At 37.8% G+C, this 17,788-nt stretch overlaps 1 protein-coding gene across 5 annotated transcripts in view; it reads left to right on the top strand.

Moving 5' to 3' along the window:
- Window positions 1–9,341, top strand: part of ZBTB44 (zinc finger and BTB domain containing 44) — a 67,434-nt gene extending 58,093 nt beyond the window's left edge. For 2 of the 5 annotated variants that reach the window (XM_047691212.1, XM_047691213.1), the window contains one exon: window positions 2,021–9,341. In XM_047691212.1, coding sequence (XP_047547168.1) covers window positions 2,021–2,303 — 283 coding nt within the window. In that variant the 3' untranslated portion in view covers window positions 2,304–9,341. Of the gene's footprint in view, window positions 1–440; window positions 544–2,020 lie in introns of those variants that run through there. The other 3 variants (XM_047691216.1, XM_047691215.1, XM_047691217.1) reach the window with 2 other exon arrangements.
- Window positions 9,342–17,788: the final 8,447 nt, after the last annotated feature.

Here is a 17,788-nt window from a genome sequence, read left to right as displayed (position 1 = left end):
GATCTCATGATCTGATAAAATTTTGCTGAATCTTCTAAGTTTATACAATTATAAATATTTTTCTAGTTGGTATTGGAAATTTTTCCCTACAGAAGTAGACTGTTTACCTCTTGCTTTGTCTTTTTGTTTTGTTTTTTGTGTTTTTGTTTTTTCAATAACAAAGGGTTAAAGTAATATGGACCTTACTGGAAAATTTACCATGTCGGATGATCTTAGTGATACTGAATTACTTCAGACTCTTTGGATGTCGTAAAATTTTTGACCACTTCTCATTTTTTAAAATTCTATATAAAGGAACATGTATTTACCAATAAAGAAAGAAACTTCAATAGCAACTATGATGGATATGATTCTTTAGATCAAATTTTCTTTTTCAATTTAGAGCTCCATGCTTTTAATATTAATAATTTATTATAATAGAATTCCTTTCTGATTTATAGAGTATCCAAGGAAATCAGGTTCTAGTTCTGGCTCTACCACTAACTGCTGTTATGATTGAACGTGTCACTTTACAAATGAAGAAGCTTGAAACATAGAGAAAGATAAAATGTAAGCTTTAAAGATGATTTCTAAGGTCTCTAGATATAAAATTCTGTCATCTTTTTTTAATATTTTATCATAAATACACATCTGTAGGAATCCTTTTTTTATCAAATGAAATCTTCCTAAACCTTTACATTTTAAATCTTTATTTTTGGGGCACCTGGGTGGCTCAGTGGGTTAAGCCTCTGCCTTCGGCTCAGGTCATGATCCCAGGGTCCTGGGATCAAGCCCCGCATCGGGCTCTCTGCTCAGCAGGGAGCCTGCTTCCCCTCCTCTCTCTCTATGTCTGCCTCTCGGCCTACTTGTGATCTCTTTCTCTGTAAATAAATAAATAAAATCTTTAAAAAAAAATAAATAAATCTTTATTTTTTAAATCTTGTTTTTCAATAAATTCTAAATTATTGCTACATAAATTCTGTTTTTCTCACCAAACCCGACATTCATGTTATTTAATCATGTCTGAATGTCTGGTTGTCCTATCACTAAACCTAAATTCTACATGACATATCAAACATTGTTTGTTCAGAACTAAAATAGTGTCTCAGTTAACCACTCCTATTGCCTGTATCTTCCCTATACAGAGCCCTCTACTGTCCATTCCTCTAACACCTGAAGACTTTAGAAAATACAACATAGGACATTTTAAATTGTTTTGCAGATGAACAGATTTTAATTTTTTATTAATACTGGACAATCAAATTATAAAATAACCTTCTTAAATGTATTCGTTATTGACATTCCTAGTAGAATGAACTTTTTTTTAGCTTAACAAAGATTTAATTAAAGCATCTAAGATTTAGGTTTATTCTTTTACAAAAAATGCATATAGTAGAAAATTTAGTAAATGTAGGAAAGTATAAAATATAAGAAATTATAATAATTTCTGATCTAACCAGTTAGGGATAATACCAGTGTTGTTAAAATTTTGGTATATTTTACTGTCCATATTCAAAATTAAATATTTAATATTCTACTAATAGAATATTAAATATTTTCAATATTAACACTTCCTGAGGACTAATACATAACCAGTCTCATGACATTTTCAAATATAATGCCATTTATGCTTAAGGACTTAAAAAGCTAAGTTTATATGCCTCTTAATTAGTATATAATCCAAGAAAGGTTAAGCAGAAGTTATTCAAATGATCTTTGCTTAAGTGAGCATGTGAATTGCATTTATTTGTATACAGAAACTCTTCTCCATAGAACAAGAAAGTCTGTTTAGGTGTCTAAAATGACAGTGGAGGTGATAATCTTATCTATTGGTGGTAGAGAGAATTGATGTACTTTGGTTCTTATGGATACTTTTGGTTCATATTTAGTTTAGAAATTGAACATCCTGAATTATAATCAATCAAGAATTAGAGAAATGAAAAATCCCAATCTTGTTTTATAAATCAGGTCTTTTTATTGTGGCTAATTTATTACTGGTTTGAAAATTAACTTCCTCTTTCATCCTTTGCCTCTTATCTAGTGATTTCCTAGTACCGGACTACTTAAACCAGGAGCAAGAAGAGACCCTTGTTCAGTATGATCTTGGAGAACACAGTTTTGAAAGCAACTCCTCTGTTCAAATGCCTGTAATTTCGCAGGTCTCCTCAACCCAGAATTGTGAAAGCACTTTCCCCTTGGGGTCTCTTGGTGGGCTGGCAGAAAAAGAGGAAGAAATGCCAGAGCAGCCAAAGACCAGTGCTTGTACTGAGGCAACCAGAGATGACCCCCCAAAATCAGAGCTGTCTTCTATAACCATTGAATAATTTCATGGTTTGGCTTCATTTTTGGTTTTTGGAAAGTGCCTGTGCTTGGTCTTGTACTTTTAAATTAAATTTAATTTTTTAAACATAAAAGAGTTTGGGAAAGAATTTCCCTTTTTACTTTGTAAGCCCCGCAACTGATGTTTTATTTTTCATGACTGAGAGATTGCTTCTGTAAGTGCACAATAACACAATGTTGACACATAATTGAAACTATGAGACTTAAGGAGAGCCAATAGACCTAAGGCCTCTATCAGTTTCTTCTTCCATTATTAAAAGTAGGCTAATGAGATCATGAGGTAAAGAATTCAGATGATTGTTGACCTTCCTGAGATGAAAGGGTACACCAGAAACAAATTATTGAACATAATTTGACAGGTAGCCTGAGTAGATATTTGCTCTTTATACACAGGATGTTGTACAATATTTTGTAAAGCCTGTTGGTTTTGGAAATATTTACGGTAAGCTTTCTTAAAAATTATTAGGGTAAATGCTTCTGAAATCCAGTGTACTCTTTTTTTTTTTTTTTCTTTTTTTTAAGCTTTGCCATTTCTATTATTTTTCACGGTAAAAATTTGGTGTTGGGACAGGCAGTCCCTGAACTTTTTTTTAGTACCACTCCAAATAATCTTTCTTCTATGAAGTCGGAGAACCATGATTGAGAGTAGTCAGGCTGTGCATGAAATGACCAGGAGTGGGAAATGAAGTACATAAATCTCAGCTTTATAGGAACCCTTTTAATACTGCTTTTCTGACTAAAATTGTTGTTTACCTGGTCTCTGAATGTTAGTGCCTGGCTAATTAGGTCATTGCCTAAATCATTTTCCTCTTGCCCCATGAACAGTACTTCCTCTTGCATATACTGGCATGATATCATATAAAGGAAAAATATTGGAGATACTCTATATTTTATATATAGGCTTATGTAATCTTGGGGATGTTTCTATTGTGCTGATTTGGACAAAATAAAAGAATTCTCTGTTAAGGCTACGTTCTTAACCCAATTAAGATTGTTTACAAAATTCCTTATGTCAGTGATACTTTGTTTTTTGTTCCAAAATATTTTTAGACATTGCCAAGTTTATTAAAAGGGTTAGTGTAGATTTTACACAATGTAAGCAATAATGTAAAAGATAAGAGGCTTTAAATTAATGATCTATGACTCATTAATCTAGGGGGGGAAGAATCGTTAAGACTAAAACTAAAAACCTTAAATTAATATCACTTCTTTTGCTGCTAAAAAAATGAAACTTCCTGTTTATAGTTGAAATTTATGTGATATTCTAGACTGGAGTATACTTTTCATCTAGTGCCACTAAAGCATCACTGACCTTGATCCTAAATATTCGTGAGTCCATAGACAATGAACTTCTGAATAACTTTTTTCTATGTATATTCCCAAACTTTAATAATTATAAGAACACCTGATTAAATTAGAAAAAGAAACTAAATACAGTTTCTTATTCAAAACACCAGTTCTGAATTTTGTCCGGGTGCTAGACCTTAATAATAAAATTAATTTTTAAGTTATAGTGATTTTACTTGTTTCATTTTTTTAATTGGCTAATTTTGTGATTGATTTTCCTCCCACAAATGTAAAGGAAGGGAAAGTAAATGCATTGAAGATTTTTTTTTTCAGGTAACACTCTTTTTCTTGATTCTGCTGTCTTTAATTTGTTTTTGACTCCTTATCTCCATCTTGAACATTTTTCCCCCTTTGCTCCCAAACGCAGGTATATTACCTTCAGGAAGAACAACATACACAAATTATGATGGGCTTCCACCGTTTATGCTTCTTTACTAGTAGGGTTGAATTACTTTTTTTGCAACAGACTGAGATACTTAATTTGTAACAGTACTGCTGTGTCTCAGCTAGAAAGGTCAGGAATTTTTATTTTTAATGTCCTACATATTCTTGAAAATTGTTACGCCTACCAATGGATAAGCCTTGGAGTTAATTTTAAAATCTTATATTGGCAAAATAAAAACTAGGTAAAATTATGACCAGGAATCATTGTTGCCTTCAGTTCTAAGAGTTTGTTTTTTTTTAAGGGTGTGAAAAGAAGGAAGGAAGAAAAAACAGAAAGAAATAGGGTTTAAAAAAAAAGAAAGAAAATCGGGGATTTGTGCGGTTGAAAGTGTTAAAACACATCCCCTATTCTGAGAACTCTACATTAAAAGAGCCCACAATTTTGGCAGCTCAGAAGTGGTCTGTGTTCTCAGAAATGTAGGATTACCACTACTGGCTCTTCTTTCCCAAATGGAAACTTTAGATTTTCATTGGTAATTACAGATTGCACAGCTTTTCAAGTTTAATGAAAAATTTGAATATACTATGAAAATGTGTACTTGGTTTGTTTATTCCCCAAATCTTATCAATACAGGTAGCTAACGAGTATTTAACATAAAGTGATATAAACACCTTTTTTTTCTTTCATTGAGGCTCTACATTTTTCTTGATAGACAGCTTAAGGATTTTTAGCTTATGGATCTGTTTTAGGAAGCTAAGCCACAAGGTATAATTGTATATAGTGTTATTTAGGTTTATTTAAAATTCATCAAAGAGAGGGATACCCAAATGTACAAGTTTTACCAGAATATATGGAAAACATTGCAAAGAGATGAAAGCCAGTTACATTATCCCATCCATTAGGAATTGCCAGTGAAACTAAACAGAAAGTTCCAGTTTAGAATACTTAAGCGTAGCTATCTTTGTTAAGGCCCAAGAGGGTAACTTTGTGATATTTAAAGGGCTTAAATTTTAGGATGCAGGATAAATTGCCTTTTTAAAAGCGAGTATTTTATACAAGAGAAGCATTTATTTTACATTTTTATGCTACCAAATAGATGAGATACACTTTAGAAATGAGTAAAGATGCTCGCTGTGATACTGGAGGTTACAGCTCCTATGGTCATTCTTTCCATTTTTAAGGGTGTGTTCTAACAATGGAGGCGTCTAGCATGACAGTGATTGTAATAATTCAGAAACAAAAGGATTAATACTGGGGGGGTTTATTTGAAGCTTTTATAAATGGATACAGATGGAGATTATCATCCACAAATACACTTAAATGAATTTCTCTTACTTGGAATTTCAAGTCATCATCTTAATTTGTGTTTCACATAATTAGTTGCACATTAAGTTACATTGCCAGTTTTTAAAGTTCTCGATTTCAGTGAGACACAGTGTACTAAAACGTTTAAATAGCCTCATTCAGTCTTACATTTTAACCTTTCAGCAACCATTCTGGGTTAAGTAATTTGGTTCCATGATATGACACATGCCCTTTGATTTTAAAAACAAACAGAAAAACGTGTTTGTTAAAATATTTTATCAAATGGAATGGACTAGTCAGCATATCGAATGCAGTATCATTGGTAGCTCTGTTAGCTTCCAACTACTGAGCCAGACTCTCCCCGTTGTATAAATGATTCCCTGGGAACCTTTGGAAGCTGTATTAACTCTTTCAGTCTTTTATTTGATCTTTTATTTTATTTTTGTATTCAATCTAGATAGAGGCCAATTATCTTGTTTAGCGGCTTTTATTTTGAAGATTCTCAGATCATCTTTAGTCTCTTAGTGTTATAGTCCCTAAAAAAAAAAAAACATTATAAGGTAATGGCAACTCTGTACTGTACCACATAGAGAAAACCATTGTTATTGCTTGATGAATCGACAGTCCTGAAATTGTAATATCTTAACAGAAAGGAGTTTGAGGTTTGTTGAATTGAAGAGAATTAGAAGCTTTCATGTGGCACTTATCCTATTTTCACTCATCTGTAAAATGTGAAGCTATAACTCTGAAATATATATCCAAGTGAGGGAGAATAGTTTTCTAGATATTAATATTAATGGCAAGGGGAGTGACTGGTAAAGTTTTCATTTGGAAGCAACCCAAAGTTGTTAAAAGGTAATAAATATGATTTTCACTATAAGTTATTGACATAAGATACTTTATTTATAATATATTCAGATTTTAAAGTAACTGGAAGAAGAGTGTATAGAAACTAGATTTTTCTTAAGCAGTGGAACAAAATTGGGGAGAGTTCTATTATAGTAAACACATCTATGAGGAATATTTATAGCTAAGCATACTCCTTTAGCTTTAAGCTAAAATGTCAAAATTTAAACTTATTTTTTATTTTGTTTATACCCACTTTTTTAGTGTCATTTTGCTTGACTGAATGTGGTGATGATATAGGCTGTTTTTATGTGGAAAATCCTCAGCAAGCTGAATTTGCCAAAAGCAATAATGGTTAAGCTTAAACAATGAAGTGGAATTGAATGAATTTCCAGGTTAAAATAAGGAACAGACATTTTGTGGATATTTTATTCTTAGATTATAAATGTTGAAATTTATTAATGGGGGAGTTAAGCTTATATCAGATTATGGGCTATAGACTCTTAGTGACATCCTAGTTGTACTTTTTTTTTTAACCTCATACTAAACTAATACAGTTAGATATATCCACTACATTGTAGTGATTATATTTTTATGATAGAAACAAAAAGTTCCAGGTCTTTACAAGTAGTCTCTGCAGAGATGGCAGGCAGTGTTATGGACTCTCAGTTTGGCGGTATCCAAAATACGAAACTGCCTTAAAGTGCTCATGCTACTTTAAGCAAACTTCCTCTGTGCAGGCCCCATGCCAATTACAACTAATACCAAGGTTCCTGTGTACATAATAGTTTACAAAGAATTTAAAAGTTCAGACCATTGACTGAAAACAGAAACTTTTTTAAAAAAATTTTTTTAACTTTCAAAATTTTAATTTCAGTTTGAAGTGCCTGGTTTATAAAATCTAATTCTTTGATTATTGCCTTTCTATTTTAAATTGACTGATTTTGCTAAGTAAGCTTAAAGCCCTGGATTCAATTGGATGATTTATTGACAAAATCGCTGCTTGATTGTTTGAAGGGCTAGTGTCATGACTTTTATTACATTATCCTTGTTTTTCCAAATGCTGGTCTAACTATATCCAGATTTCATAATCCAGTTAAACAAGCTAAAAAATCATCCTGTAATTGTATGTTCAGGTTACCAAAGTATATCACCTTCTAAGGAAGGATAAATCTTCCCTACTTTAAGAGGAGCCAGTCAACTCCCTTTAACACGTTTCCAATGGCATAAGTGGAAGCTGTGTTCATTTAGAGGTGGAAAGCCTTTCATGCAGTTCCTAGAAACATCTGTTTTCTAGAGAGAACCTTTTTTATGATTAGATTATAAATGTGTTTTTTCTAAAAGCTTTGCTTTATTTCAGTTATTAATTTAATTTTCAAGTTGATAGATGCTATGTAAGGTCTCTCATACTGAGAGTAGTACATTAAATTACTGAAAGTTGCACTGCTCTTCATCTTTCAGGTGCCTGAAATGAATGCCACCAGGTATTTGGAAGGAGTAAGATCATAAACTGTATTCATTTTCTTCCTTATACAAAGTGATGGCTTCTAATGCATATATTTCAAGATAAAAGAAAAAAAAACAGCCCTTAATAGAGCAAAATTTGGTTTTGATCCAAGTCCCAATAATATATTTGATTTTTCTGTTGTTACTGGTGCCTCCTGTTGCATCAGATAGAGATTGCCTCCCTCTTCATAGGGCACCCTTGTGGCACCTTATGTCCAATTGGAAGATAGTGTATGGCTTCTTTGTGCCTCTACTATCTTTGCAAAAGCCATTTTATAAAAATCCTAGGTAGCCTATTTTAATATTTAAATATATATATTTGTGAGATACTTTTAGAACAGACTTTTTTTTTTTTACTTTGAAATTCCTGTATTCTCATTTTTAAGAGTAAATTAAAATTTTCCAGGATTAGGACTTGTCTTTTTCCACAGCAGCATAATGAGAAAGTCAGATTGAAATTGAAATTGACCATACTTCAGTGATAGAAGAAATTGATGTCTGGTTACAGGAGACAGATACAAAGGAAAAAATTGTTTTGATGTCACAGAAATGAATTTTTAAATAAAATTGTGGTTTTGTTTCTGTAATTTCATATTTGCTGCTACAGTAGCTCAATATTTTACAGAGCTAACATACAAATCTGGCTCCATTTAAAAACTGGAGTACTTTCTAGTACAACCAGCCTGGGAGAAAACTGCGCATCACAGTTTTCCAGATGGGTGACTGACTGCTTTGTTTAGCCAATGCATGCTTAATATTTTCCTATAGGCCAACATCAAGAAGTCTGGGGGAAACTTTTTTTTACCTTGTAGCATTATGATTCTTTTTGGTCACTGGCATTTTATGAAACCGTTGTAGGGGGGGTAATGCTGGGGCAGAAATGTGAATTAAAAGTATATGGATGGGTGTTTTGATGTCTTCTACCCTCTCCTAGAACCAGTGCAACTCCCTTAACTGCCAGTCCCCAGCTCACCAGCTTTGTATCCATTTGTCATCTCATTTAAATATGACTTGACTTGGTGTCAGTGGCCATAGCTAAGTTACTTGGCATGTTTGACTTTCAACAATAATGAAAATGGTTTTGGATTTTGTTTTATTTCCTAAAAATGTATACAATGTCAGAACTTCACATTTTATATACTAGTATCTGGCTATTAGTATTTTACAGGAACCATAGTTCTTGGTGACTTCATATATATATATATATACATACATATATATATATTTTTGTGACTTTTTTGTAAACTAAGTGCCGTTTCAACGTTAACAATCATTTTTAGAGTTATTGTAATCAATGTGAATATCATGTTTTTTCAAATCTGTTCTGAGCCTATAGTGTTTGCTTTGTGAACATATGTGTATTGTATATATTCTGTATAGTTACATTGTACTGAAATACTAGCTTGTTTGATATAAGGAAAGTATGTATTGAGTACCTTTTTGCTAGCCTGGTTGTTTAATCTTTTTAAAAAAGGTTTAAACTTTTTAAAAAAAATCTTTAAACTGGCCTTTATTACATGGTCACAAAGTTGCAGTTAGAAGGGATGGGCAGGGAAAAACTAGTTTTGAGTGTCTTTGAATAGAAACATAATACTAAGATTTTTTTTCTCATTAAAATATCTTATTAATGCTTTATGGAGTAAAACTTCCTGCTGTTGTTTTTTATTGTTGGCTGGAAGGAAGAAACTGGTGGTGCTGGTTGAGAAGTGGATGAGAAAGTCATCAGAATAACGCATTACTTAAATAAGCATCCACTGAGTGCACACAGACCAGAGAGTCTTACATTAGATGGCACATGCAAGGAAGAAAAGAGCTGAAAGTGCACTGGTTCCACAAGCACTGTGGATTGAAAGAGAGAAAAAGGAAGCTAGTTAGAGAAGCTCCTCAGATCTTAGAGCTGTTGAAGCAGGTTCTTGTGCAAGGCCACTTCGTAAAGGGTGGGTTGCAGCTTTAGAAGTGTCTCTGAATCTTTTCTGAAGTTGTACTTTATTGTTGAGAGACCTGTTAGTAACATTTCAGTAATACCTTACAACCAGAAAGTAGAAAACCAGTACTTGGCTTGGGGGTGGGGGAAGACAGCTCATTGCATAGGTAGTAAACCTATGAGAGCCTAAAGGAAGGGCTTTCTAGCTTTAGATTCATCTCAATGTGGCTTTTAATGATAATTGGTCTATATAGAGTGAGTAACCAGCAAAGAAAAATTGTTTCATTGATCCCAAGCTTACTAGGCACTTCAGAATTAAGTTCAGAAAGGAAGAGGGTAAATTTTAAGAAGCATTGTCTTTTCCTTTGGTGAGTGGTAAATTTTAAGACGTATTGTCTTTTCATTACACCCTGGTTTTTTGGGGGTTTTTTTTAAGAGAAGGATAGAGAATTGTTTTTTTTTTTTTTTTTAAACAAATTGTCTTCTCTCAGGTTTTTTTTTTTTTTTTTTAAGATTTTATTTATTTATTTTACAGAGAGAGAGATCACAAGTAGGCAGAGAAGCAGGCTCCCTGCTGAGCAGAGAGCCTGATTCGGGGCTCGATCCCAGGACCCTGGGATCATGACCTGAGCCGAAGGCAGAGGCTTGAACCCACTGAGCCACCCAGGCGCCCCAGGATAATTTTAAGCAGACCCCACACCCACCCACCATGGAGCCCTGTGCAGGGCTCCATCTCACAACCCTGAGATCATGACCTGAGGTGAAGTCCAGACTCAGGCTCTTCAACCAACTGAGCCACCCAGGAGCCCCTGGGTTGGGTTCTCAGTAGCCTCAGCCACAGGTGATATATATTAATGTAGAATGTAGAAATTAAAATAATTACAGTTGAACCTTGAACAATGTGGAGGGTTAGAGGTGCTGACCCCCACACAGTTGAAAATCTGTTTATAACTTTTGAATCCCCAAAAACTTTACTAACAGTCTACCGTTGACTGAAGTCTTACTGATAACGTAGCCAATTAACAAATTTTTTATCTTTTTTAAGATTGTATTTATTTATATATTTGACAGATCACGACTAGGTAGAGCAGCAGGCAGAAAGAGAGAGGGAAGCAGGCTCCCTACTGAGCAGAGAGCCCAATGCAGGGCTCGATCCCAGGACCCTGAGATCATGACCTGAGCTGAAGGCACAGGCTCAACCCACTGAGCCACCCAGTCACCCCCACATTTTTTAATGTTATATGCATTATGTATTGTATTCCTACAGTAAAGTAAGCTAGAGAAAAGATGTTACTGAGAATCATGAAAAGGACATTTACATTACTTTATCCAAAAAAAATCATACGAGTGAACTAACGCAGTTCAACCCCATATTGTTTAAGGATTATCTATATCCTACAGTTTGATTTGCATATGAGTTACGTACCAGAACAGTTCCTTTCAGAGAATGATACTAAATGTAATAACCAAAGATGTGTATCTCCTTACCTGACAGAATTGAAATTAATAATTTGGGCATTCTCTTTTGAACAAGAATGTTTGTTCTAAGTACTAAACTAAGCTAACAATGAGTTTAAGTGGGAGAAATTTCTCATAAACATCAAATCCCAAAGTTTAGTGTAATTCATTTTTTTTTAATATGGGTAAACTTTTTTAAAAAGATTATTTATTTATTTATTTGACAGAGATCACAAGTAGGCAGAGAGGCAGGCAGAGAGAGAGGGGGAAGTAGGCTCCCTGCTGAGCAGGGAGCCCGATATGGGGCTCCATCCCAGGACCCTGAGATCATGGCAGCCGAAGACAGAGGCTTAACCCACTGAGCTACCCAGGTGCCTCTATATGGGTAAACTTTTATACAGATGGAAAACTGACTAAGATAGGCATATTCAATCTAGAAAGAAATTCCTCATCAACAAACTGATTTGAACTCAGGGTTGAACACGCTTGGGGACAAAGAGAAAGCTGGTTGTTTTCTTAACCTTTGATTGGTAAGTGGATATCGCAGAGGCTCTGGGCAGAGTCGGCATTATTTTGCAGGGCTTGCACACAAAATCCCACACCCTTTTTCTCTTCTTGCCTAATTTTTCCCACAGCTGACTGCCTTCAGCTGGAGAGCTGCTTTAGTGAATGAGTGGGTCTCTCTGACCAGAGATCCTGAACAGTTAGGCTTAGCAGCACATTTGAGCACGCTCTCCAGTAAAAGACCAGCCTCAGATGAATTGCCTCTGATGAGTCTTACTTTCTAGAGACCCTCTGTTGGAAAAGTTGTTTTAGAACATTAAAAAAAAAAAAAAATCAAATGAAATTCCTGTAGACTATTTCTTTCCTCTTTCAAGTTTTTCTTTAAATTAGTTAACATGTGGTATAATATTAGTTCCAGGTGTAGAATTTAGTGGTTCATCATTTACATAAAACACTCAGTGCTCATCACAGGTGCCCTCCTTAACACTCCTCACCCTTTTAACCCACCCACCCCTGCCCACGTCTTTGCCAGCAGCCCTCAGTGTGTTCTCTATAGGTTTGCCTCTCTTCCACCACCACACCATGTTCATCTGTTTCATTTCTTAGATTCAGTGTATGAGTTAAATCATGGTATTTGTCTTTCTCTGACTGACATTTCATTTAGCATAATACTCTAGCTCCATCCACGTCCTTGTCCTGTAGACCATTTTAAATTAGGGGCTAAAGCAGATATGCTCCCTTTGACCATCCAAGCATCAATAGTTCATGATAGGATTTGTGTGCATAATAACTTTTGACCAGGGACAGAATTTTTATTGAATGCAAATGAGTCTACCTTACAAGATTAGTAAAAAATTTCAGTATGTTTTACAGCTTATAAAATGCTAGCACTTTGGGAGCCTGGCTGGTTCAATGTATAGAGCATATGACTCCTCAGGGTTATGAGTATGAGTCCCACACTGGGTGTAGAATTTATTAAAAATAAAATGCCAGCTCCTTTAGTGGTGTTCAGAAACCCAATGAGACAAGCAAGGAAAGTAATAACGAATCTATGGTCCACGTAGGTGGTGTGTGTCCTGCCTACGCATTATAGAAAAAGCATTAGATGCACTCAAATTTCCAGGCCACTAGAAAGGGCTGGAGCCTCAGAGGCCTTCAGTTGTTAGAGCCTATATCTGTGTGGGCTCTCCCAGACACAGCGATTGGAAGAGAAGCCAGAACTGTTCTGCCAGTTCTAGCATTGTGATTCTTTTTGAGCACTAACATCTGGGAGACACTTGAGAGGAGGGTAATGCTGGTGGGAAATAAAAATTCAGTTATGCAGATGAGTGTTCTTATGTCTTTAATGCCAGGACCTAGTACTCTTAAAAGAGCATTAGAGGTAACCTTTTCTTACAGTGTGAAAAAATTGCATATGACCTTGTTTTAAAGATGTTGACTGGTCCATTTTTTTTCTTTATGTACTCTTACCTAGTGAATACCTCCACTGGAGTTCTCTTTCCCACCTGTACTGGTAATGTTTTCCAACCCTACTGCCACTAGCTTAGTTCAAGTCTTTGTTGTTTCTGGTCTCATAACACAAACAGCCTTCTAACTGCTCTTCCCTCTCTGCAGGTGGGCTGCCTCCAGTCCATCTTGGGCATCACTACTATAGTCATCTTTCTAATCAGGCCACTGCCCTACTTCAAGCCTGCCTCCCTCTCCCTTGGATTCTCTTCCCCTACCCCATTCCCCACCCCACCTCCACCACCCCCAGCCTGCTTTGCCTGGCTGATTACAGTCAGATTTTCAAGACACAGGTCAGGCTTCACCTACTCTTGGAAACCACCCCTCAGTCCAAACACACATTCCCACCCATCTCCAGTTTGGGGTTAGGGACCCTCCTGGCTGTTCCCATAGCATATTTTGTTTAGCTCCACCAAACCATTTCTCAATCACACTATCCTGTAAATCTACCTCATCACATAGGACGAGAATTAAATGAGTTATATGTAAAATGCTTAGAACAACACTTAGTGTATTAGCAACTACTTTATAAGCCTTGTCATTATTCAGTGTGTGTCTCCTTCAACCTGACTGAATTCTTGACTTAAGGGACTGTCTTTGTGTATTCCTTGACACATAGTAGAACTCAAAAACTCAACTTTCATGCATAACTTGTATCATGTATATCATCTTCACCATGTATATCAGAACCTTTCTCATTTTTTAAGTAATCTCTATGTCCAATGTGGGGTTCAAACTCATGACCACAAGATCAAGAGTTGCTTGCTCTACTGACTGAGCCAGCCAGGCACCCCATCTTACTCCTTTTTAAGTGAAGGTATGAAACAGAAGGCTGCATATGGTTATGAATGAATATTAACTGAGAACAACTGCTATCATTCATCAAAATTTCCCAAATTGTTCTCTAAAACACTGGCCTGTCACTTTCCTCCCTTTGTCTGGTTTACTCATCAGATCCATCCGTACATACCACTTCTTAAAGAAGCTTTCCCAGAGCTTCCCACACTAGATCGGGACTTCCTAAAGTCCGACTTTAGGAGATAATGGCTTTACAAAGTCAAGAAAACTAAAGCTAAAATAGAAATAACATTGCCATTGAATGAAACACCAAATAGTGTGCTTTGCAAATTTGAAGGAGGAAGAGACCTGGCTGGAGGGATCAGGGAAGGCAACAGGAAGGAGGCAACGGTTAAGCTGGATCTCCCTTGAAAAGAGGTCGAGAACTGGTACAGGCAGAAGTGAGAAGAGAAGGAGGTCTCTCCAGGAACTAACATTTGAGTCTGGGAGGTAGAATGTTCAGGGAATGAAAGTAGCTTAATTTGCTCAAGCATTAGAAGATCCCTGAGGGCTCTTTAAAAAAAAAAAATTTTTTTAAAAAGGGGTGCCTGGGTGGCTCAGTGGGTTAAAGCCTCTGCCTTCGGCTCAGGTCATGATCCCAGAGTCCTGGGATCGGCCCGCATCGGGCTCTCTGCTCAGCGGGGAGCCTGCTTCCTCCTCTCTCTCTGCCTGCCTCTCTGCCTGCTTGTGATCTCTCTGTCAAATAATAAAATCTTTAAAAAAAAAAAAAAAAAAGTTGAAACAAATTTGGTAGGAAATAGAGAAACATTGCACATTTTCAGGCAGAGAGACTTATTCAGGCTTGCTCCAAAAAGATTAAGAACAATCAAAGTAGATTAGAGGGAAAGCATGCAGACTTAACTGAAATCACTTAGGAATTACTTCAGGAGTTTAGGGAGAAGCCCAAAGAAAGGTAACAGGAGTGGAGCTGGAGGGAGGGGTGTGTGTAGGGGTTGGGGAAGGGATTTGGTGAGAAGTGGGCCTGTGATCTTAAGACCAGGCCTCATTTGAACAGGGGATGTTGTCTGCTGTACTCCAAGGCCTATTGTACTACTTATGTGACCTCATCAGATTCTTAGGCAACCTCCCTTTGGTTTTGAGGTGGGAATTCTGTGTCCTAGAGAAAACAATCAGGAAAAGTTCTCAGCAAGGTTCCAGAGTTGAACTCAGATCAAGACTGAGAAGAGACATCTCTCCTCTAGGAATAGTCCTGCAAATATAGTCCTATAATAATAGTTATTGTAGCAGCACTGCGCTTCTGCCGAACCAGGTCGGTGGGGTTGAAAGTTCAGAGACATTTCTCGTATCCTCATTCCCTCTGGTGCTTCTTCCTGCTTCCCATGGATAAATACTGAACATCTCCTACACCAAACACTCTTTTTGGCACTGCAGTTGCAGCCTCGAACAGAATTAACAGCAATCATGCTCTCGTGGAGTTTCTGTTCTTGGTGGGGGAAGGACTGGGGAAGGGGTGGGTGGTGCCCAACAATATACCAGGTAAGCGGAGTGTCGGTGGACAGGTGACGATTGGAAGTGCGATGGCATGTAAGCAAAGGCCTAAGGAGGGGAGGGGAGAGCAAGTGCAAGGCCGCTGAGAGTGTGTCCCAGCTTGGCATGCTGACAGCAGGGAGGCCAGGGTCCCCACCCACGTGTAGTTGGTTCTGAGGCCTCTGGGGGACAAGGCCAAGGCAGAAGAGGCAATGACAGAGACTGAAATGTGGAACAGAAACCGCATGAAGGAGATTCGTTTCCAGACATAAAATACATCTTTCTGAGCAAACTCAGAGCAAACCAAGAAGCAGGTTGCTCTGAGTTAGGAACTGAACTTAAAGCCAGGCACTAGCAGCGGTTATAGCGTTTCTTTTCTTTTTTTTTTTTTTTTTTTTTGGTATAGCTGAGCTCATTCTCTATATCCAAATTTGAGGATTCTTTGTGAGTTTAAGATGCCATTTAAAAGACTTATGTGTCTGGGGCTCCTGGATGGCTCAGTGGTTTAAAGCCTCTGCCTTCGGCTTGGGTCATGACCCCAGGGTCCTGGGATCGAGCCCCACATTGGGATCTCTGCTTGGCAGGGAGCTTGCTTCCCCCTCTCTCTCTGCCCGCCTCTCTGCCTACTTGTGATCTCTGTCAAATTAATTAATTAATTAATTAAAATAGAAGACCTCTGTGTCAAATAGGCGGACACATCCTTTCCTGTAGGAGGACCAACTACACACACACTCCTGTGTGCGCAGATGTCCTCCACAAGTATGTGCTCTTCCTTCATCCTGCAAACATCAAGTGGCTTTTCTTAGACTCGCTTCCTCAAGAACTGACGGGTGAAGAGCTAGGCACCACTGCCCTGGAAGATTTTATTAGGTGCCTTTCAAAGAGCTGCAGCAGGGAAGAATTGTGAAAAGGATGAGGTCAACACAGGGAAATGTGCATATGCCTAGAAAATCTAAGCACTGATCACCCACTAGTACCTGGTACATTTGTGCATCGTTTCTATCCAGAACTTCAGTCCCACAGCATCACAGGCCTCCCAGGTACTGTGACAGTAGGGATTCCCGTGCAGTCCCAGAAGAAAGACAGCAGCCCAGGTTCACTCTGGGGAAGTTAGTTCCAACTGTGCTTTGCACTTTGTAAGCGCCCCCAAACATACACACGCACTCACTGGAAAGGAGGGGTGAAAGGAAAGGGGGGGCCTCTGTTACAGTCAGTGGGTACTACTGTAGCTCCTCTCTATGTCACTGGAATGCTTCTATAACGTCAGTCCTGCCCCCTCCGATGCCCCCTCCCCAGGACAGCTACCAGACGCTCCCTTGAGCCTGAGCCTCCCCGCTGGAGCACTTGGGGCAGAAAGCCCTCTCATGTTCAGTAAAGACGAGTGTGCTCCCAACTGAGCCTGACATTCCCCTTCTCACAGGCCACCTGTCAGCAACACCACCATCCCAGAGCCAAACAAAATCTAGACCCTTCTTGCCTCTGTTTGCAGACACCAGGTATAGGTTTTTCCCCGAGCTGAATCCCTTCCCACCCGGACTCTCTCACTCACAGTCCCTGGTTTATCCCAGCTCTTAATGTGCATCAGTGGATTTTCCAGCTCTTCTCCCACCATGAAGTGTAGGTTGGGAGTGGGGGTGGAGAGGATGAGCAGAGCCAGGAGCAAAAGAAAACCCAGCAGCTCAGTGCTGCCCAGCAACCCCAGCCTCCAGTGGGAACCAGATGCCCCAGCCAGCAGCACAACACTCAGCGCCGGAGTTCCTAAACCTTGGGACACTGGCTGGCCTTCTCCCTGGTTCTCCCCACACACCATTACAACAGGCCATCTTTAAGTATATTAAGTAAGTCGTTCTCGGTTTAGACATGACTGTTTGATCCTTGCTTCCCAGAAGTTTTAATGCAGTCCCATGAATAAGGACAACAGAGAAGATCACTGGTCCCAAGAAGAATGCAAAGTATCTAGGGAGGTCAAGGCTGAATCCAATTCAGACTAAGTCCCAGATAATGTTAATCTAGGGTGACAGGAACATGTGGTAACATAAAATATGCTTACCTTTCCAAAGCCAAAAACTTATCTGTGAGTAGCTGGGCATTGATAAAGTTTTTATGGAACGTTCAGTTCTGCTCCCGCCTTTCTAAGGTTCTTCTCTTCCCTCCTGTGACAGACAAGGGCACAGATGGGATAGTGCTGTGTGCAGAGTCAGGAAATTCTGAGTACAGCATGTGAGCAAGTCACTTCACTTCCCTAAGCCCTGCCTTTCTCCTAAGGTACTCAGAATCATCATATGCACACCCGGTGCCTAGAACAGGACTGGCACAGAGTAAGAAGTCAGTAATTACACTTTGATTGAATAAATGAGGTATGA

This window comes from Lutra lutra, chromosome 10 (genome assembly GCF_902655055.1).
Source record: "Lutra lutra chromosome 10, mLutLut1.2, whole genome shotgun sequence".
NCBI classification, from domain to species: Eukaryota; Metazoa; Chordata; class Mammalia; order Carnivora; family Mustelidae; genus Lutra; species Lutra lutra.
This window is presented reverse-complemented; position numbering and strand designations above follow the sequence as displayed.